Source organism: Squalius cephalus, assembly GCF_949319135.1.
Source record: "Squalius cephalus genome assembly, chromosome: 9".
NCBI classification, from domain to species: domain Eukaryota; kingdom Metazoa; phylum Chordata; class Actinopteri; order Cypriniformes; family Leuciscidae; genus Squalius; species Squalius cephalus.
Genome location: NC_137130.1, coordinates 29053695 through 29077780, shown reverse-complemented (window position 1 = coordinate 29077780; position 24086 = coordinate 29053695). Strand labels below are relative to the sequence as shown.

The following is a 24086-nucleotide window of genomic DNA, read 5'->3' as shown; positions in this document are numbered from 1 at the left end:
TTCGCTCGCAAACAACTCAAAAGGTTTGTAAGTGAATGCAAAGTTTGTGAGAGAACGCAAACGCATTCAAATATATGTTTTCATCCCATCTCATATGTTTCTCCATCACCATCTCCCTTTAGGGGCTCCGTACCAAGGGACAATTCAAAACGGGGCAACATTTTTTTGAAGTAATTAACAGTTTTGGCTTTGGTACCAAAATTGGTCCTGAGAACCACAGAATCTTTCTGGTATTGGTACAGACTACTGAAATTTTGGTACTGTGACAACCTTACTAATAGCCTATAAAATTACAGCAACAGACTCTAAATGTTCAATAAATAGTTAAATTTATTAATGTTAATAATCATAATAAACAGTTCTTCTGCAAAGTAATATAGTTCATTAGTCTAACTGTAGTCTGTTTATGTAGTTTCTGTCTCATTATTCAGATATGCCTTCTCAGGGGTGTGTTTACCAGTAAATAACCACTCATCCAATCAAGATAACTGTTTAATGCCCGGTATATTTGTGGCAAGCAGGGCTTGGCCGAGAGCCGTGGGAACAGAGCGAAGCCTGTGGCGCGAGTGTTGATGAGTGTCACCTGTGCGCCACACCGGTCTCGACTCTCACGGACGAGCTCTGGAAGGATAAAAGGAGGAGTGACGACAGTGCAACACGGTAGAGGACCATCCAGGCCTGGATTTTTTGGTGTTGTTTTGTTTTAACTTGTGCGTCAGGCGTCCGTGAAGGTCAGCCGCTTTACTTTTGTTTTGTTTTTTTTTGTTTTTTGGCATTAAAGTTTGCTGAACGTTCGCCGGTTCCCACCTCCTTCTTCCCTGAGCCTTTAACATTGTTACAACATTGTACGATTTTGGGCTGTCCCAGACATAAGATAACAAATCGCGGCAATTTCTGTGGTCGTGGCTCCTAAACGGTGGTCCTACGTCGTACAGTGAGAGAGGTTTAAAGATGGCCGTTGTCATGGTCTTGCGACTAAAGATAGCCAGTGATAATTTTCTGACAGTGTCAGAAGTTTAGCATGATCATCTCACAGTGTGTTTGCTGCTACGACCTACGTCTACTGACTAGCCAATAAAAATGCAACATGAAATGGCGTAATAATCAACGTGACATGGCGCTAAAACTCAAACTACTTACCTCAAGCTCCATGTGCAAGATTGGCATGCAGAGTTGGCCTCTTTTCCCTATATGACCGCGTCCATATTCTCCTCTTGCTTCCTCCTCTTTTTTCAGCTCACATAATAACCACAATTGCCAAAAGTGCGATACATCTTGCTCTATTTGTTTACTACTAGCACATGCTGATGACGTTTTATTCTTCTAAACTAACTTGCGTCGTAGCCTACGATTCAATAGGTGTCATCATCGTACAGTCTACATACATGTCATACCCAAGTTTATTAGATCCATGTGATTTGTTTTTGTAATGATCTTTTAGGATTGCTGAAAATCGCTCAGTCTGTACTGTAGCAGGCATTACAAAAGAAAATTTACTATGCTGACACGTTTCATATAAACTAACACTCAGTCACACTTTGTCTGTAACTGTAATTGTGGATTGAACTACTTTGTACTGTGGTAACTATAAAAATGGTCCAGACTTAGAGAGTGATGATTATTTTAAGAGCAGTTTTTATGGTTCCTGGCACAGCGCTAGGGATCTTAAATCGTAGTCTAGTGTCTTAAATTTAGCTTATATCTGAAACAAATCAAATTTGTCATGTTTTCATGTCATTTTTGAATCATTAAACATCACATTTATTTATAAAAAAAAAAATCCTCTTAGAGATGAACTGTTTCGGAAGATAGATATTATTTTATATATAAGATAATGACATTATTTTGCCCTCACAACCTAGGTTTTGAAAATGACTAGGTGATTATTTCTCCCCCATTTTCCAATTTGATTGTTCATTAAAAATAATTAAAATAATAATAATTAAAAAAAAAAAAAAAAACATGGTTGAAGGTATTTACATGACTTTACACATTGCTACACATATTCAGTATTGTTATGTCTGTTAAGTGTAAAAATACTTGTTTGCCAGTAATTAAATGATTTGTTGGTTAATTCCTTCAAAAGTATAAACTCTGTGGGTTTTGTATTGGTTTCAAAACATTGCTCTGTTGCTTGATCATCACGACCAGCTAGACACAGCAACATTAGCCGCTTTTACACCGTCCAGCCAAACCGTTTTCATTGTTTAAACGTTCCATTCCGTGCCGACCCGGCCCAGCCATTATGGATATGGTTTCATTTTCCACTGTGGAGCTGATAACGGGGCTGAAATCCAATACAAATGCATCAGCCGTTTACAGATGGTGTGAGCAAGGCCGGATTTACCACCGGGCCGATTGGGCCGTGCCCGGGGGCCTCCGACCTCTAGGGGGCCTCCAAGACCCCACTAACTGTGTGACATCCTTTTTTCTCTTTTTTTTTCTTTTCTTTTTTTTTTTTATTAAATTAAAATAAAATTAATTAATGAGTGTGTGTGTGTGTGTGTGTGTGTGTGTGTGTGTGTGTGTGTGTGTGTGTGTGTGTGTGTGTGTGTGTATGTGTATGTGTGTTAACAATAATTTATTTGCATACAAAAAAGTATCATGATCAGATCAGTTTTTTGACTGTGACTTCCTACACCGTAAACTAAACACAGTAACGAACGATGACGTCGATTTTACCTTATCAATCAAGAGTCCAATAATGAAACACTGGAAGAACTAGTTATTCAACCCGAACCTCCATCGCAAGGACGACTTCAGCAGGACGTTTCTCAGTGATACATTACTCAGTTTGAGGTACATTATGAGATGTTGCAACTGTAATTCCTCACCATCAGCATTAACAAGTGCATGTACATCAAACAAACCGATTATTTTACTTGTACTTATTTATTTACAGAGTATTTTTCTAATTTATTGCGGTGAACACGTGGAAACTGTATCAATTACAGTGCATACATTAGCCGAGGTCTAGCGTGAATGACTGATGTAACATAAACGTTGGTAAAACAAATCTTGCTCCATTCCTAGTCTTTCCTCAAAGTAGTGAGAACGACAGACAATCTGCATTAATAGACACAGTTATAGGTAATAGTGGCCCACAAACTGATTAGCATAGGTATTTAAGTAAGATAGTGATAACGTGAGTTAGCCAGTTAGCAGGAGACCTACACAAAATAAAACTCAAAACTAAGTATTTTGAACTCCATCTTTCAAGAGCAAGCGGTTTGCGAATCCTGAACTCCGAGATTTGAGAAGCAGTCGTCAGTAAAATAAAGGGAACACAGCAAAAGTTTAGGATTATACTGCTATGATATCGTGGTAAAGATGAACTTTAACCGCTGATTCTTCACATACTCATTCTTGGGCAGTGAAAATAAAACTGGCTTTACCTTCACATTATAGAGCACAGCGTCTTCTCAACATGATGCTATCCAGCATCCACAGGGATCAGCTGTAGTGTTTGAAGGGTTTCAAGTTTTCCCTGGTGTCGGAAATATGCCAATGTTTCGTCTTGACGTCACAACGCAATGGCTTATGACTCGTTTGAAAAACGATTCATTTCATTGTCGACTCTTATTTTTGAAAGAAAATAACTTTATATACTGTGCACTTTCAGATTTAAAACTTTGCAGGATGTTTTCATTCACTTAGGCCTCGTTTATACTGCAGGTCTTGATCATATTTTGCGTTTGTCCATCCATACAAGAACCCCCTTTTATCATGTGCAGCATTTCAGATAGTATGTCAAGTGTAAATACATGAATCGGATATGGGTCACAATTGAAAGAACGTGTAAACGGACGGTCAAAAAAATCGGATATAGGCAACAAATCAGAATTGGGCATCAAGACCTGCAGTGTAAATGAGGCCCATCTGTCCCTTTGCAGATGCGCGTCGGGGTTGCTCTCATCATTAAACCGCGGAGACGTTGCCTAATGCCTCAGAAAATCTGATCTGCCTGTTTATATGACAGTCACATTGGCACATATCTGATTTATATCTGATTTATTTCCACATATGAATGAGGCCTGAAACCGATCTCGAAATATCTGAATGCATGCCTTTTTTTCCTGTTTACACTGTCATAGAGCACATCCGATCTGTGTCACATGAGCAAAAAATCGGAATTGGGTTACATTTCATTTACAGTGTAAACGAGGCCTTAGAGCTGTTACACACTACATGAAAGGTCATTTTCAAAAATCCATAATAGGGGCACTTTAATTTTCCTTGCTTTTATTTTGAGATTATTTTAATTCCTTACTGTGTAAAGCACTTTTAATTGCCAAAGTGTATGACGTGCTATATGAATAAAACTGCCTAATGTTGCATCACAATAAAAAAATAAAATGGATGTAATTGATTGTGACAGTGAATAAAGAATATGCTGATGTACATGGACCCAAGTCACTTTTTTGGAATTTATTCAATACAGTAGCATTAAATTGCAGTAAGGGCATCTTACTGTAAAATTAACTTGCGGTAAGGGCATCTTACTGTAAAATTAACTTGCGGTAAGGGCATCTTACTGTAAAATTAAATTGCAGTAAGGGCATCATACTGTAAAATTCAATTGCAGTAAGGCCATCATACTGTAAAATTAAATTGCAGTAAGGGCATCTTACTGTAAAATTAAATTGCAGTAAGGCCATCATACTGTAAAATTAAATTGTGGTAAGGGCATCATATCGTAAAACACATTTTACAGGTAAGCTACTGTAAAGGGGAACTTACATTAACTTACTGGCAATAGTGCTGCCAGTAAGTTACCGCAAAAATACGATAAAATGTCTAACAGTGCATTTATAGATCTCCTTTGCTGTCACAGTTAACATTACAAGAAATGGAGTCGGAGAAAGTGGTTTTGTTTTAAAGTAAAGAAAAACCCACAGTTTCCTTTTAATGTTTCTAAAAATTAAGATGCTGTGTTAGTTTGGGCCACGAGCCTACGAGGGGGGAGGGTCGGCCTCCAAGATTTTGTACCCAGGGGCCTCTGCTTTCTAAATCCGTGCCTGGGTGTGAGATGTAAATAGCGACCGCGTTATGGAGAATGATCAGATATTCATATTTATTTTAATTTTACTATTATTATTGGCAACGTCACGCAATCTACAAACCAACCGTGCTGAGAGATCCTGTCAGAGAATGATTTGTAATCATGCTGTATTGAACCAAGCTTAAGTGGAAACATAACTGGAACCGTTCAGCCTGACGGGAAAAAAAAAAACGGCTAAAATAAATATACATTTCATTGTTATGCATAATTTACTATCTTTAAATTAAATAGCGTGATAAGCCTATATTGGCTTTATATCAGTCATAAAAAATCCATATCGATCGACCACTATTATTTTTGCAATTGCATTTATTGATTCAATAGTACAAAAATTCCACACTTGACTTTCAAAGTGAAAGTGAAATTCATAAAACACATACAGTGTTCATGCTTGATGTGATATGGTTCACCAGTAAAACATCATGCTATGTTTTCAGTTTGCACATGTAATCTTACAGTCAATTATTGAACAATCCCATTTGGGATTTATTTCTCTGCATGTATATTCATTAAAGTCCCTGGCGGAGAAGCCGAGGCCTGAAATGTTCCTGTCATGCCACAGGTTGTGTTGTTCTATTTCTGCCTCGTTTAGTGATTTGTAGAGTTTTCTCTCAATCTCGAGAAAATAAGCTCCAGCAGTCATTGTGATGCAGGGCAATTCTACAGCACAGTACAGACAATAATTCAAGCTAATTCTGCTCTTTCTGTAAATTAACATAAAGGAGACCAATTTCCAGTAAAGCAGAAAGGCATCAGGTGATTATAGACAGTTGCTGGTCCCCATTGACTGCCATAGAATGGGGAAAAAAAATATATATACCATGGAAGTCAATGGGGACCAGCAACTGTTTGGTAAAGGATGACAGCATTTTTATTTTTGGGTGAACTATCCCTTTAAGCTCTCAGGAGCTTTTCCCTTATTGGCCTTTAAAGAGATGCTGAAGAAGGCAACTTGTTTTGTGGCATTGAATTTTTCTACTTGTAGTTGGTTGGAGGGGTTACTCAGTTCGTTTGAAGGAACACATGTTGCCGAAAGCATATTTTTACAAGGTCAAAGCACCCTGCAAGAGAGGTGAAGTGTTTCTGCTCCAGCACTAGCCCAGATGGACTTTCAGAGTCAGTAAAAGAACAAAAGGGCATTTACTTAAACAGCATTTATGAAACCATACTACATGCATCTTCTGTGATTTGAATATAGTGTTATTGTTAAATCTTTAATTATGACCTTAAAGTAGATTTAGCTAAATAAATAATTGGATGTTTCTTCAATGACAGCCACTTTTATATTACAGTGGTTATCGTAACTAAAACTAATACTATTAAAAACATTTCTGTTGAAATTGAAATAAAGCTGAAATAATGTTAAATTGAAAAACAAAGTTTAATTAAGAAAAACAAACAAAATGAAAAATGTGAAATTTTGCCTTTTTGGAAATAAATTGAAATAGGTTTAAGTTGAAGCACTGAAATTATTAACTTGAAATAAACAAAAACTACAATTTAAATAAATTGCTAAAAAAAATAGCATAACTAAAACTATAAAAATAAAAGCTAATTCAAAATAAAATAAAAATAAAATAAAACCTAACATAGCACTGGTTTGTTAAAATTTATTTAAACTTTTTTGGTTAAATGAAGATTTTTCCTTCACCATTTATTTGTGCCTTTTATTTTGTCACAGACTTACATTTTCATTCTACAAACTAAGAAAATCCATCCCAAAAGTATTATTCTAAAAAAATAGATACATGTACATAAATGCACGACGTTGTAGACAGTGAAATACACAAACTATTTCAATATATTTATTTTGTAAAAAATACTTTTAAAAACCCTTTAAAAATACAATAGTTGTGATGTTATTTCCACAACAACAACCAACAATTTTGGAGTTATCGCTCTTTGTGCAAACTGGCTTTCGTTCATTGAAATACAGCTGAAATATAATAAAATATAATTAGTAGATGAAAAACGCAAATATATATATATATATATTAGGGCTGTCAAAAGATTAATCGCGATTAATCGCATCCAAAATATAAGTTTGTTTTTAATAATATATGTGTGTGTACTGTGTATAATTAAATTTGTATATATAAATACACACACATGCATGTATATATTTAAGAAAAATGTGTTATTTATATATAAAAAAATATATATTTATATATAATATAAACTATATAAATATATATACAGTATATGTATGCAAATATTTCTTAAATATATACATGCATGTGTGTGTATTTATATATACAAAATAATTATACACAGTACACACACATATATTATGTAAACACAAACTTTTATTTTGGATTAATCGCGATTAATCTTTTGACAGCCCTAATATATATATATATATATATATATATATATATATATATATATATATATATATATATATTATCTGGGTAACTTGAAATAAAATACGTTTAAATTAAAGTTACAAATTTGCTAAAACAACTTCAACTTAAACTGAAATAAATATAAATTAAAGCTAAATATAACTATTAAAAACAAAAAAAAATGATATAATGACAAAATACTCAAATTTAATTTAAACGTAAAATTAAAATTAAAACTGATACTATAAAAATAAAAGCTAAATCAAAATATGAATAAATACATGTACTATAACAGTATGTAAATAATACTAAAATACATGAAGAAACACCCACATTTCCAGGCTATTTTCGAGTTTATGCCATTTCTGGAGCTTGCAGATAATCCGCTTATGTGTGAGAGTGTGTGCGTGTGTGTGTTTGTTGCTGGTTCAAACATTGCAGACATGTGTCAGAGAGCACTGAGGCTGGATATCCTCACTCACAGGATGTCCGTCTGTTATATCACTCACTTTCTGAAGAAACGTTAGTCGTGTCCTCTCAGAACAGAAGCAGCTATCACAGTTTGGGCTTCTGTTGTGTGTGTGTGCGGTGTGTGGTTACAGTGAGTCGTGGTTGAGTCGCTCACCGGTGTCTGGTGTAACCGTGTGTGTGTGTGCGTGTGTGTGTGTGTGTGTGTGATGCTGAGAGAGGTGTGGGTGTACAGTGCACCGCAGTGGGGTTAGTCATGTATGTCTGGCACTGAGCCGTTCTCCCTCTTACAGTTTCGTGAAGAAACAGTCTATTAATAGATCACTTCTTATCCCACTTGGCAACAGGAAGGGAACTGAAGACAAGAAAAAAGGAACCAAGTGGCCGAAAGACACAAACAAAAGAGGAACATTAAAGTAAAACATTACATTTTCATTTAATGAAGCAACAAACACACAGTACCAGATATTTTTTAATGTCACCAAGGCTGCATTTATTTGATCAAAAATATAGTTGATATTGTGGAATATTATTATAATTTAAAATAACTGTTTTCTATTTAATATATTTATTCCTGTGATGTCAAAGCTGAATTTTGAGCATCATTACTCCAGTCTTCAGTGTCACATGATCCTTCAGAAATCATTCAAATATGCTGATTTGCTGCTCAAGAAACATTTATTATTATTATCAATGTTAAAAACAGTTGTGCTGCTTCATATTTCTGAAGTAGACATCTTTTGTAACATTTTAAATTTAAAGGTAATGCATTATTGCTGAATGAAAGATTATTTTCTTTCTTTTTTTTGTTTTTAAAAAGTCTTACTGAATCTTGGAATGGTATTTATTGTGATTGGATGGTTATTGGAATATATTAGTATTTTTTTGTTGTTTATTGATCTTTCTACCAGTACTGATGAGGCAAGATAAGTCATGCCTGCATTTGCATTCATATTCTTGGCAGACATTGTCTTACCAAAGTAGAAAAGTGGCTCTAAATTAGATAAACTCAGTCGTCACATTCATCTGAGTGAGCGGACTCCATATTAAGCATAAAACCCCTTGCTGAAGTGATGTCTTAAAGAGACAGTTCAGACAGGTACTCACCCTCATGCTTTTACAAACTTTGACATTCAGATATTTTCTGGACCACAAAGGAAGATTTTTAGCAGATCTGTTCTTTTCCATATGATGAAAGTGAATGGTGACCTTTTATGTTATGGGTTTTGACTGACGTTTCAAAATTTGGGTGAACTATTATACATTTCATTGAGCACATTTGTGCATGTTTAGCCTTTCAACGCATCTGTGTTGTTGTTATTGGTAACTAAAACTAAAACTATTAAAAAGCTACTTGATGATTGAAATAAAGTTGAAATAAAATAAAGTATATTAGATGAATCATTTAAAGGGGAAATTCACTTCTGGCAAGAGGGGCTTTTAGTAAAACTTGGCTGTCTTTAAGGTAGAAACATGATACAATTTTGAAATCTGTGCTACATGATTTGCCAAAAATAAACAAGGATATCTGGATGGAGAAAGAGTAGGCCTACACATTGCTCATTTACATATACCGACTTCTGATCTATAATGCTGCCTGAATCATAATCATACACTGTTCGTTCGTTGGCCAGAGCAGAACTGGCCCAGACTGAGCCTGGTTTATCAGGCGACGAGAATACTTTTTGTGTTAAAAAACAAACAAAAATAACGACTTTATTCAACTATTCATTTTCTTCCACGTGGGTTCACGAGAGCGCCACAACACATGCGCGAGAACTGAGAAGATGACGCAGATCGTGAGAAACCAATGAGAAAACCAATGAGGTTGAGCAACTGTCACTTGGACTATTTTAACAATGTCTTTACTAACTTTTCTGGGCTGGTAGATATCGATTACCTAGCCGCCTATGAAGGAGTGAGACAGCTCTCAGATTTAAACAAAAATATCTTAATTTGTGTTCCGAAGATGAAAGAAAGTCTTACGGGGTTGGAGCAACATGAGCGTGAGTAATTGTAAAATTTAGGAATCTGTTTAGGAGATAAATTTAGGAGTAAAATTTTTGGGTGAACTAACCCTTTAAGATGGACTATGACACTATTTTCTTCTAGATCTGCTGTACAGCTGAAACAAATGTTGTTGCATTATTTTCCTGTTATCACTGAAAAGCTGCTTTATAACAATCTGTTTTGTAAAAAGCGCTATATAACTATATAACTATATGACTTGGCTTGACTGACATTGCAACAATTAAAAGTTGGTTGAAAATCAGCTAACCTAATCCTTTAAACGAAAATTAGAAATGGAGGGCAGTATAATTTCAGATGAGAATTTTACCGTTTAATTTGAGAAAAACTATCATCATAAAACACACAGAAACTGGAAGGTCTTTACAGCAACCTGTCAAAATAAAAGTTTGGTTTAACTTGAAGAAATTGTACAATTAATATTATTTTACTACTGTACAGTAGAATGTACATCTTAATGTTATTATAATCTAACACTTATAACATTAATAATAACATTATTAATAATAATGATAATAATAACTATACATTATTATTAAAACTTTATTTTTTTAAGGAATAATATTATAATTTTAACAGTAAACCTCTGTTATGCAGCACTTTGCTTGCCAAAAAATGAAAGGGTTTGTTTAATTTAATTTGATTAAAAGATAAATTAAATTAATGTTTTATGCCTCCATTTGATTACCAGAAATATTAAAATACACAACACTGAATTTCAGAAAAAAAAATATTTTTTTGAATTATATTTATATTTTATATTTATATTTATATTTATTGAATTAATAAATTCATTAGACATGCTTTTTGATTATGAAAATGTAATTAAACCATTAAAATGGAATCCAGAAAAATGAAAGCAGAAAATGCAAAATTTGGTTAAAAAAACAAAAACAAAAAAAACAAACAAATTTATTTCATAGGTTCCTATAAATCTTTTTTTTTTTTTTTTTTTTTTTTTGTTAAACTTTTCATAAATTGTTGTTTAATTTCATGTTTCATGATTTCAATTAATTGGACATGCAATGTAAAAATGTTGCCTGTATGTGAAATAAGTATACAAATTAAAAACTGGAAGGAAAAAAAAAAAAAAAAAAAACACTTCATAAAATGACTAAATGAATTAAAATTAAAATTGAAAATAAAATCAAAATATTTATACTTACTATAATATATAAATAGTACTAAAATAACACTGATGTCCTTCATACTTTCTTCCACCAGCTCTGCTGAAATCTGTTTATTGAACATGCGAAATGCAAAAACATTTAGTAAATGAATCTTATTAATGTACCAATTTAACGGCATTTAAACAGTTTCACACCCCCAACAACACTGCAAGCGAATCAACATGGCGTGACAAAACAAGTACACTCCCATTATAATAAGCACATACTCTCAGTGTATACAGCTTTGTTCATTAATTCTAAAGGAAACACTCTAGTGTTTCTCATTACTCACATGCAGTGCACACATGACACAACCTATGGGGGACTTTGAGTATTAGACCCCACAGAAGTTAGTTTTCCGCTGTTTCGCAACAGTCAGACCATAACTTATCGTCCAATGGCACATTAACTGTCTCGCAGGTGAAGGCAGAGTGAGTTCAGTGTTTTGTAACCGAGCTGTTTTAACAGACACGTAGTGTCACCGAGTGCGCCGGCGGATGGATTCGCTGTTTAAGTTGACACAGCTGTGCACCAGGATGTCAGATCGAACCCTGCGTCTCTGTTTGTAATTCTCCCCTCAGAGAGCATATTTCCTCTGCTATAAATAGCCGTCCTCCCATATATGCCTGTGGATTTGTGTTTGTTTGTTTTGTTTTTTCTTCCATGTTCCTGCTATATTTGTAGATGAATGGACAGGAAGGAGCATGACTGCTTGCAGGTCTATGGGCCTTGTTTATTGTCGGTTGGGTCTGGGATGATGTGAAATGACAGTGTAGCCAAGGCGACTGGCTGACGGGATGACCCTCGGCGTTGGCCCCCATCTCTCTCCGACTGCCATGTCAAAGACCTCCGGCCCATGCAGGGACGAAACCGCATGCGCCGCCTTTGAAAACTGCATCGGGCCGTCTGGAATGTCACTTTCACAGCAGACTTGAGTCGCTTATCCGGCTTTGCAAAATTGATGATCTTGAGGAAAGTTTTGCTTGGAGGGTTTAAAGATGTAGATCTCAGATTCGATTTCTTTCGTTGCTTTCAAGAGTTTGGTGGCACTCTGCAGGACAGGATCTTTTTGAGTAATGGGCTTCCTTTCTTGTGTGCCTTTTGCCTTGTCTTTCCCCTCCCAAGCATGAAATTGGTGTTGAGGCGCACTTGATCTTGGCAGGGCCTCCTGTTCCTTCCTCTGGCAGTGGCAACGTGCACATGTCCCTGTGGACGTCCAGAGCTGATATCGTGTTTCAAATTCTGCTTCCTTTACACTTATGTTAAGTCTCAAATACCACCGCTTTGTTTGGTACATTATAACATTGTTTACATAGCTGGGATATAACTGGATGGTTTGTGTGTAGGAAAAGCTCATATTTTGGGTTATAATTTAGCTCACTTGACCATCTGGTTAGACAAAGGACTATTTTATCGCCCTGTCTGTTTCATGTCACTCATTTAGCTCTGGTTGGAATATATCCACACACAGGAAATGGCAAAAAAAGAAGAAAACTTTTCCATTTGAAAAAAAAAGAGCATGCTTTGGGTTTGTCAAATTAAGGTTTAATTTGATTTGATTTGAATAAATACATTTTGGTTTGTCAGTGTCAATGAAATGTTCACACCACTCTTACACCAAAGACTTTGATTCTGTTTCCAAACCTTGTCTGCATTCCTTGCTACCTACTGCCTACAAAGAAAGCAAACTTAACAGAAAGCTAACTTAAATCGAATTATATGCTCTATACAGGCAGCAACCAACAGTGTTTGGCTTTAGCATGTTGCTAAGCTAATGCTAAGCTAATCATTTAAAAGCATAGCACACAGTAATATTGTCTTAAACAGTCCCAAATACCTTAATATTAGGCAGTTTCTACTTAGATTAAACAAATTTTAGCGCTATGCTTTGATTTTTTTAAGAATCATAAGGCCAGAAACATACTTATACGATCACGCAAATACGTGAGCTCAACCTGAATTGCATGCTGACATAACAATGCACAAAGGTGATCTTGCACGGCTAATAAAATAACATCTTGTTTTGTCCGCCATCTTGGATGAATTTGGCCAAAATAAGTTAATTTAGAAAATTACATAATCCTACTACTTACATTTTGGAGCAATCTTCGCATTGAGAACACATCTACGATGCTTTTAAATACTGTTTATGACTAACTATGTCATAGTACATGCATACAGTAGTTAATTATGTTAACTAACTGCTAAGGCAGAATCATAACATTCATGGAACCTCATTATTGAATAAATTGATACGGTCTACACAGGCAGCAACTCCATTAATGGTCTCTCACACACACCACACAAACATTTTAGCTTGGAACTTTCTTTTGCCTCAAAGTGAAACTCCCAAATGCACAGATTCCTATTAAAATGGCACTAAAATGGCATCATTATTATTGAAGCCTTTGGAGTGAACGACATTTACAATGTTTTAAAAAGTTTGGTGCTAGCATGTTGCTAAGCTAACAGCATGATTGTCCAATAAGCACAAAAAGTGCATTAACAGTTTAATTAGATGGAACTGTTTTTATCGACACGTAGAATTTAGTCTAAACGAGGTGTTGGCTTTGGAACAATAAAACAATGTCTTGGTTTTGGAACAGAACTAATCTGATTTATCACTACTGACAGCTACGGTTTAGCACTCTTGACAAGATTAACCGGTAGAAATTTGCCAACCGGTAAAGATATTGGACTATCGTCTCTATCGCGGTTACGCTCACGTGACATTGCTGTTCTGCATGGTCAGGAAAGCTTGTCGATTATATGCTGAGAGATGCGTGCACATAAAGCTGCTTTTCATACAGAGCGTGAGTGCTGAACTGAGTTCTCTTACGAGAGGTCTCTCGTATTGCGTAAGGTTAGCTTACGCATCGGGAAAGTCTTCTTTCTTCGAGATCTGAAGCCAAAAAATTATCCTTAATTTTGTATACATTGTCAACGCAGTGCAGCAGCCGACAGACCTAGGCAGGCTGTATAAGCGTGCTCATTGGCTGCTCGGCGGCAACTGCTTAAGCCTATCGGTGAGCGCTCTGAACGCGGCAACCAATGAGGGCTTCGCGCCCTCCACACCCTTCTAACCGTCAGAATGGGTGTGGCCAGCGTGTATATATTCAGCGCTCATAGGCTAGAATTCTGATTTTCTTGTCTTCAGCGACGCTCTTCGCATCGCTGGATCTTGAGAGCCGCCGCCGTTGAAACCAGCGACCAGCAAGCTTAGGACAGCGCCTGAGGAAGCCTTCAGCCATCCATGCCTGCTACGCTATCCGGCGACATATCCTTTACATTATTACTGTTTCTGTGTGTACTCTAAAAGAGCACGAGGCGTTTTTGTAAAAAAAAAACGGGCGGGCTCGACTTGAAGCTTTCGACCAAGCTGTCGCTCCGCCTGTCCCTGCCGGGCCGCGCAATAAGAAGCGCCGCTCGCAGCGACCACCGGAGACTGTTGTGACTGAGGAGCTCGCCGGAACCTCTCCCTCGAGCTCTCTCTCGCCCTCTCCCTCCCGGCCGCTCAACCGCCGGCTCTCGCCCGCGCCGCCGCCGCGTCAGGAGATGAGGCGAATGTGATAGATACCCGTACTCTCCCTCTGTTCGAGCCGTGCAACTACGCCGCTCACAAGGGATGGCAGAAGCGGACGGTCTCGGAGCGAGTTTCCTCTCCCTCTGTTCGAGCCGTGCAACTACGCCGCTCACAAGGGATGGCAGAAGCGGACGGTCTCGGAGCGAGTTTCCTCTCCCTCTGTTCGAGCCGCGCAAACTGAGCCGCTCACGAGGGATGGCAGGAGCGGACGGTCTCGGAGCGAGTTTCCTCTCCCTCTGTTCGAGCCGCGCAAACTGCGCCGCTCACAAGGGATGGCAGGAGCGGACGGTCTTGGAGCTCTCTTTACGTTACAAGAAAGCTACTCCGTCCTCGCGCGTCACTCACCGGTGAAAGGGGAACAGAGTGTTTTCGTCCCGCCGTGGCCTGGACTATAACCTCCATTTCTCACACATTTCTCAGTCCCCTCTTAAGTTCAGGCGACTGGAATTGTTACTATTGCAGTATACGAGCCTGTTATAAATACACGCTCGCCTGCAAGCAAACGCCGTCACAAGACATGATGACGCTAACCGAATACTAATGTATTCTCCCCTGTGGCTCAGTGGCGGAATCCTAGACTGTCAAGCTAGAGACCGGGGTTCGATCCCCGCTCTCGCGGCAGTTAAAGTTTATGCTGTTCGCTTCTCCGAGCTCGCGGCCAGTTTTTCTTACATACAGAAAACAAGCCCGCTCTCTCCCTCGTTGGGCCGCGCAGATTGCGCCGTTCAACGGATGACAAAGCGGACGGTCACGAGCAGCGTTCAGCGTGCGCGCCTCACTCACCGGCGAAAAGAGAAGAGAGTGTGTTAGTCTCGCTACGGCTGGACAACCGCCAATCCTCACACATTTCTCAGTCCCCTCTTAAGTTCAGGCGACTGGAAATATTACTATTGCAGTAAACGAGCCTGTTTTAAACACACGCACGCCTGCAAACAAACGCCGACGCGACACATGAGGTCGCTTTTTATATGCTCGCGCTAACTGAAAGCTTATGTGTTTTCCCCTGTGGCTCAGTGGCAGAATCATACGCTTTCATGCGAGAGATCCGCGTTCGATCCCAGCTCTCGGGGAAGATAAAAATTTATGCTGTTTGCTTCTCCGAGCTCGCGGCCAGTCTTTCTTACTTACAGAAAGCGAACCCGCCTCTCGCACCACACCTTCTCAGGGTGCTCGAGTATTTTTGAGCGTCTAAACACGAGAGAAGAAAAGACGGTTAAATCCCGCAGCCCTGCGGCTGGACCACCGTCGAAGCTTAACGCTCTGTCAGTCCCCGTTGCCACGGCTACTGCAGCTGTTTACCCCGCAGTCAACGAGCCGGTATCTACCCGCTCGCCTGCGCGCATCCGCCGTTCTCACGGCAACCCAGAAAAATTTCAAAAGAGCATAATGTCTGGTTGCACGGCTGACGCCGTATGTGTTTCTAGTACAGTGAATGTGCCCACGTTCTGTGCTCACCCCTGTACACAAGCACTATACATCCCGTGTCTCTCACAGAGCCCACTCTCTTGAAGCAGGCAAAAGCCGCTTTAGTGTTAAAAGTAGGTCACGTGTCCACTTCTCCGTGCCCACACCTACTCACTGCCCGCTCTGTCACACGGCCTCGCACGACCGGTCATGTTTTAAATGTAAGTCCTGTGCCCGCCCTCGAGCGCTCACACATACTAACGAACATTTTCGCCCCCGACGCCGCCATCGCGCGTCGCGCCTCACACTTTATGTTCCCCGTCTAAAGCCACCGGGACACTGTGTGTAAAACGGCCAGCTATCGCTGCGTGCGATCCGCCGTATCTAAGCACCAAGAGCGCGCGCGCCGCGCCCGCCCCTCCGTTTCGAGCTCTCGAGCCCGCGATGCGCGGCGATCGGAGCCCGGAGGCCATTCTGCCCCTGGCTGCACACGCAAAAGCGTGGGAAGCTATTCCAGGCGCATCAGAACGGGTGCTAAGCACAGTAAAACAGGGCTATACTCTGCAGTTCGCTCGCCGCCCTCCGCGCTTTCAAGCGCGTATCGAGACCAGAGTGAATGGGGAAGTAGCACATCTACTTCGAGCAGAAATAGCTACACTTCTGTGCAAAAGGGCTATAGAACCGGTTTCCCCTTCCATGAGCGAGTCGGGCTTTTACAGCCGTTATTTCCTCGTTCCCAAGAAGGAGTCGGAGCTCTCAGACCAATTTTGGATCTGAGACGTTTGAACAAGGCTCTTATGAGAAGACCGTTCAAAATGCTCACAACCAGACAAATTCTCGCGCAAATTCGCCCGAGGGACTGGTTTATATCTCTCGATCTAAAAGACGCGTGCTTTTCAGATCCTGATAATACCCCGTCACAGGCCATTCTTGAGATTCGCCTTCGACGGTCAGGTATATCAGTACACGGCCCGCCTGTCGACACATCGCGCGCGCTGCATTCGACGCCTGGCCGCGTCCCTCCGGCCGGGCAGCACCGTACCTCTCAAAACATTTCAGAGGTTACTGGGTTGTATGGCCTCAGCCGCAGCAGTGCTTCGGCTGGGTCTTTTACGAATGCGCCCGCTACAACGCTGGCTGAATGCCCGAGTGCCTCACAGAGCATGGGCTTCCGGCGGTATCCGCATCAGAGTGACTCAGAGCTGCGTTTCAGCTCTGAAGCCCTGGTTAGCGGCCGACTGGTACCAGCGGGGAGTGACAATGGGAGCTATCTCACACCGCAAAGTTATCTCGACGGACGCTTCCACCTCAGGCTGGGGCGCTCTGTTCGAGGGCAAACCGGCTTTTGGCCTGTGGTCAGACCGGGAAAAATGCCTCCACATAAACTGTTTGGAGATGATAGCGGTCGAGAACGCGCTCAGGCGCTTCCTCCCATTCATACGGGATCACCATGTGCTAGTCCGCTCGGACAACACGTCCGTGGTATCCTATGTGAACCGACAGGGCGGTGTCAGATCCAGGAATCTGTGCAGGCTGACAGAACGCCTTCTCGTGTGGGCTTACCGCTCGCTGCGCTCGCTGAGAGCCGCGCACGTGCCGGGCCACCTGAATGTCGGTCCAGACAGACTGTCCAGGGACAACATTCCCCCGGGAGAATGGTCTCTGCACCCCCAGACAGTCCAGTTTCTCTGGTGCCTATTCGGCAGAGCGGAAATCGACCTCTTCGCGTCGAAAGACAATGCTCAATGCCCGAAGTTTTATTCGAAGAGCGAGGACGCGCTGTCCCAGACATGGCCCAGCCTCCCGCTGTATGCTTTTCCTCCGATCTCCCTGTTGCCACAGGTCATTTCGAGGATCAGAGAAACGCACCACTCAGTGCTGCTTATAGCCCCGCGATGGGAAAACCAAACTTGGTACCCAGAGCTAGTGAGGCTGTCGCACTCACCCCCATGGCCGATCCCGGTGAGAAAGGATCTCCTCTCCCAAGCCGGTGGATCGATCTGGCATCCCCATCCAGAGCGCTGGTCGCTGCATGCATGGGTGATCAACGGATACCCGTTGACCTGTCAGAAGGGGTCGTGAACACGATCACACAGTCGAGAGCCCCCTCCACGAGACGGCTCTACGCGTCTAAATGGTCGGTGTTTTCTAAATGGTGCGCTACTAAAAACTTGGATCCGCACGCATGCGGGGTCCCGCGGGTGCTCTCCTTCTTACAAGAGCTGTTGGAAAAGGGCAGATCCCCTTCCACGCTCAAAGTATATGTGGCCGCTATTGCAGCGTTCGCTGAGACGACGCGCGGCCGGGCAATGGGAAGGAATGAGCTCATTATCCGCTTCCTCAGAGGAGCTAGACGGATGAATTCCCCGCGGCCCCCCTCGGTTCCCTCGTGGGATCTGTCCTTGGTCCTAGCGGCCCTAGAGGCTTTTCCCTTTGAACCGCTTGAATCCGCGGATCTAAAGTATCTGTCGCTTAAAACCGTTTTTCTGATAGCTCTGTCTTCAGTCAAACGAGTGGGTGATTTGCACGCGCTATCTGTTAGCCCTGCATGTCTTGAGTTCGGGCCGAATGACTCGAAAGTCATTCTCAGACCGAGACACGGTTACATCCCCAAAGCGATTGGAACCCCGTTTAGGGCACAAGTTATGTCCCTCTCGGCTCTGCCAGCATCCGACAGTGGGGACAGTGATAACCTCCTATGCCCTGTCCGGGCGCTGAGAGTTTACATCACGCGCTCCGCCGCTTTCAGGCGTTCAGAGCAGCTCTTTGTTTCCTTCGGCGGACGCACCAAGGGTCTTGCCGCCTCGAAGCAGAGCTTGTCCAGGTGGACAGTGGACGCGATAGCAGCAGCTTATGCCTCCAGACACCTGCAGTGCCCTCTGGGCATCAGAGCCCACTCCACTAGAGGCATGGCCTCGTCGTGGGCCTGGTCCAGCGGAATTTCTAATCACGGTATTTGTATGGCGGCGGGCTGGGCCTCCCCGTCAACATTCGTGAGGTTTTATAACCTGGAAGTTCCTGCCCTACAGGCAAAAATACTGTCAGCATAAGTGACATGTATGCTCTGCCCATTTCTCGTGTGCAGACTACGTTCATATGCTGGCGCTATTCTGGTACTATACTCAGGGTGAAGTGTTTGACTCAGACCGGCTGATCCGCTCTGTTTCCTATTTCCCGTTACGCGCTGTTGTCGGTGCTGGCCCGCGCTGCTGGCCGCCCGTATTATTCTCTGTCGCGCGGGAATTTTTCCCTTCATGTGAGACCGACTATGTCGTTTTCTCCTACCCTTATGAGTGCTTATGTACTGTATGGGCTCGCTCTGCCGGCCCTACTGTTTGTACTGTTATATGTTTATAGACCGGCCGCGCCGCTCTATTTCATATGCTGCATGAAGTGCCTGTACTGCGCTGGCCCGTCTCTCCGACCGGCCACATTTCCCAGCAGAGTGTTTTCCCCGGTTTCCCTGGGATTCATGGGCTGGATGCTCGGCGCACACGGCGTTGACAAAGGGTTCCCGATGCGTAAGCTAACCTTACGCAATACGAGAGACCTCTCGTAAGAGAACGTACTCGGTTACTAATGTAACCTCGGTTCTCTCTAGAAGAGGGAACGAGTATTGCGTAACCTGCCGTGTCGCGCCACGAGCTTTTGCGCTTCAGACTGCGAAAACCAGAATTCTAGCCTATGAGCGCTGAATATATACACGCTGGCCACACCCATTCTGACGGTTAGAAGGGTGTGGAGGGCGCGATTCAGAGCGCTCACCGATAGGCTTAAGCAGTTGCCGCCGAGCAGCCAATGAGCACGCTTATACAGCCTGCCTAGGTCTGTCGGCTGCTGCACTGCGTTGACAATGTATACAAAATTAAGGATAATTTTTTGGCTTCAGATCTCAAAGAAAGAAGACTTTCCCGATGCGTAAGCTAACCTTACGCAATACTCGTTCCCTCTTCTAGAGAGAACCGAGGTTACATTAGTAACCGAGTACGTTCTTTTTGCTACGTAATTGGGCTTGAATGGTTAAATATTTTTTTGCAAGTGCATTTTTGCAAGTATCCTCGTAAACAATCATTTATGTCTTAAGTGAATGTAAATAGTTTATAAAGAAAATGCATGTGTAACTAACAGTGTACTGGATCCGTGCATTCAGTCTTAAAGTGACAGCAGCCTAATAAACCTCCTGCTGTCTGTCGTTAACGTTAATCAAACATCTATTGACTAATACAAATGTATTTATTTAATAAGAATAAATGTATATTTAATCAATCACAGTGAAGACTGCAGTGTTTTATACATTTGATTACTTATACAATGCAATTTATGTAGTATTTATTATTTCTAGTTCTTGAAGTTTTGTAGGTAGTTTTATTTAATTTGTGTCTTTGTTCTATTTTCGTTTGTTGTTCTATTGCTTGTAATTCGTTTCGTTGTTCTTATTTTATCACTGACTGTTTACTTGTCTTCTGTAAGCTTGAGAGTTTTTATTTGATTTGATTTTTTTTACGTTGGCTAGTTTTAGTTTTTTTTTTTTGTGTGTGTGTGTGTGATATTGATATTGGTGACAAGAATTATGAAATTTCAATAGTATCAAAAATCATTAAATCCTTAAAGCAAAAAATTACTATTTGTGATAAATCTATATCGTGATATACGATTTTGGCCATATCGCCCACCCCTGCTGGTGATATTGTGCTGTGTGCAGATGTTTAAATAGTTTCTGACTTTTTATGAAACACCTCTTTCTTTCTGCAGACGAGTGTGAAGGAAGGGCTGCTTCTGAAACAGACGAGCTCATTCCAGCGTTGGAAAAAACGTTATTTCAAACTGCGGGGACGTACGCTCTACTATGCCAAGGATGCCAAGGTGAGCTTAGCACCACACAGAACTAGTGTTCGATTATATCCTGATACTGATTCTGCACTCTCACTACACTGTAAAAAATTGCAACCTTTAATTACTGCCTTAAAAACAGTAAACCCATATCACTTTTTAAATGTATTTAGTTCCCGATGAAGAAAATCCAGTTGTCAAAAACATTTCCATGACGATGATAACATTTTTTACAGTGTACAGTAAAGCCCTCTGTAAGCTCTACAGAGTGATCTAAGGTAAGGGGGTAGTAAAATTTGAACCTCTGTTACTGGGCATGCCTGTGCTGAGAGGGGCTGAAGAGCTGCACATGGGCACTTGCATTGCACCTTCTGCCATGCCTTTAATGTCACTGTGTGTGTGTGTGTGTGGTTGCACTATGGCAGGCGGGTGGCGTTTTGGCCCGCTGGCAGTATCGAGTCTCTCGTAGCCGCGTGTGCTGGAGGGTGCTTTCCGTCTGCTGGACCGGTGCCCGCGGTCCGCCTCCCACTCTTGGCCCCAGTGGATCGGAGGAAGGCTTGGTGGCGATTCGGGTCAGAAACAACAGAGACCCCCTCTTAATATAGCTAGCCTTCATCAATGACATTGCCGACCGCCCATCACCCTGCCTGGCGTTGTTCGGGATGCCTGTTCTCCTCATTGGCGGGAACGGTTTAGCTGTGGAACAACTAAAGCGACATCACGTCATTTACGCGTCTGCTTGTCTGCTTAGGCCTCTGAAGAGGAGAGTCCCGGAGACGTGCCTTGTATGTCATTGTCCGTGTCTGAGGGGAGACGTTTTACCCTCTAGTGTGTCTCTGTGCCTCCACCATGAAGACGCTTAAAGCAAGCCTTGCATTGAGTGTGTCTGCCTTCATTCGTTTGTTCTCTGCTCAATCAGCTGCATTTCCTGTGGTTATGGATGTAGGGCCCTGTGAAATTCAGTTCATTTTTTCACAAATCCTGTCTTATTTTTCCCCAAATTAATTTTGATTCCATTTTAATTGTTCTGGATTTGTTTTTTGTTTCGTTTTTTTCAGTTTAATAACAAAAATCATGTCTAATTAATTGATATAACGAAACATACAATTTAACAGCATTTTTTTACATTTAATATTTATTTAATAATATTAATATTTAATTTTTTTTTTTTTTTTTTTTTTTTTTTTATTATTTGAATGGTTTACAAATACATTTTAATAATCAAAAAGCATGTCTAATCAATTGATATCATAAAACCTTTCCAATTTATACATTTATTAAAAGAGAACTCCGGTCAATTTTAACATTGAGCTCATTTTTTTGTAAATTTGGAGTGCTGTCAGTACAGAGAACAACGACAAAAATCGAGTCCACAGTAGTCGATTGTCGAGTTCGTGCAGTTAGTTAGTTACCTATGATCACGCGCGTGAACTCGACAATCGACTACTGTGGACTTCGACCGGAAACAGGAAGAAAATACAGGTATGAGCGCTGGTTGAATTAACATCATTTTTATTCATATCTTTCACATCTACTGCAGTCAGATTCACCATGTTCACTCTGAAGGAATCACTCACATGACCTGTGCACTTGTAATGACACATCAAGGATGTTAAGAGGCTAAAAGCAGGTTTAAAACTTGCCCCATTGAAGTCAACAGGGTGCAAATTTTAAAAACAGGATAACACGGTGTAAGCAACACCGGTTTTTGTCGTTGTTCTCTGTACTGACAGCACTACAAATTTACAAAAAAATGTTAAAATGTTAAATGTCAATGTTAAAATTGACCAGAGTTCTCCTTTAACAAGAATAAGTCCCTATGAAATGTTTTATCTTTTCAAAAATTCTGTTTACTGAAAATGGAAGAAAAATTCTGATATTCCTTAAAAAATAATAATAATGTATTTTTTTTTTTTTATTACTTTGAGAAGTCAATTCTACTGAACAGTAGTAATATATCTCTGTCACAATTTCTTCAAAAGCAAACTTTTTTTTCACGGGTTGTCATAACTGTGTATACATGATGACGATAGTTTAAATCAAATGGAATGGTGAAATGCTGCTGAGGTGACTCTCAGAGCAGTTTCTTTCATGTGTTCATGTCCTCATATAGTGAGAGCGCAGACACTGAAAACACCACAAGCGTTGCACATGTTTGAGTATGTATACATTTACACAGAAACACGCAGAACATGCATTCTTCATATTTTTTTCAGTCTTTTTGCACTTTAATATTCACAGACGTTAGTCCATATTGCGATTTAATTGAGTTTACAGCTCTACATTTGATGTATTCATCCAAAAATTTCCAAATTCCATGACATTGTACGTTCAACTTAAAATTGAATTTTTGTGTCTGGCTTCCGCGATTCCGTCCACGTTTTCCGCATCGCGGAAATCATAGGGCCCTATGGGTGGCATTCAGGTATTTCGTCCGTGATCTGAATCCTGAGAGAAAGAGTGAGTGCTTAAAAATCAGCCCAAAAATCGCCAGCTATGCAGCTGCTACGCCATGACGCAAGCTAGCACTTCCTGCGTAGCTCCTGAATGACATGGAGTGGCAGCACTAGCACGTGGTGAAGGAGAGCTGGGAGTTACGCCACAGACCTCACAGGCAGAAACGAGGTGGCCGATCACACTGCTGTGCTCAGACAAGGGGCTTTTGTTTGTATTGGCATGGCACTCGGGTCTGTGACAGACTAGGCAAAGCCAACGCAGAGGCCTGCACTTCATGCTGTAGAGCGGCCAGGCCCACATATCATAAATAGGATGTCACACTGTTTACACCGCCTGAGTATACAACCATCATTTACTCAAATATCTGCCAATCACCAAAACAAACCTTCACTGATTCTATTGAAACTTGATGGAAAGGACTCAGGGAGCCTGGAAATACACATTTTATCCTTCAAATGCAAATGTTTTTTTTGGAGTTCATTCGTGAACTTGATAATAGAGGGCTGGGTGGTATTATGGTATATATCGTATCACTACAGTAGACATTGACATGGTTGATGTCTGGTCACTGGTATAGCCTATATATGTTTGAGGTCAATGACATGATGTTATTTTTTTTATTTTTTTTCACATCACATAAAAAAGATTATGTGCATTACTGTTCAAAAGTTTGAGGTCAGTAAGATTTGAATAAAACAAAATTGATCAAATGTTACAGGAAAGACTTTTACATTGTTGCA

General features: G+C 40.8%; 1 protein-coding gene across 8 annotated transcripts in view; it reads left to right on the top strand.

Annotated features, from left to right (window-relative positions):
- Positions 1 to 24086, top strand: part of dgkh (diacylglycerol kinase, eta) — a 101146-nt gene that overhangs the window by 18706 nt on the left and 58354 nt on the right. For 5 of the 8 annotated variants that reach the window (XM_079880703.1, XM_079880702.1, XM_079880701.1 and 2 more), the window contains 2 exons: positions 20812 to 20922; positions 21315 to 21461. In XM_079880703.1, the coding sequence (XP_079736829.1) occupies positions 20812 to 20922; positions 21315 to 21461 (258 nt within the window). Of the gene's footprint in view, positions 1 to 20811; positions 20923 to 21147; positions 21168 to 21314; positions 21462 to 24086 lie in introns of those variants that run through there. The other 3 variants (XM_079880705.1, XM_079880704.1, XM_079880708.1) reach the window with 2 other exon arrangements.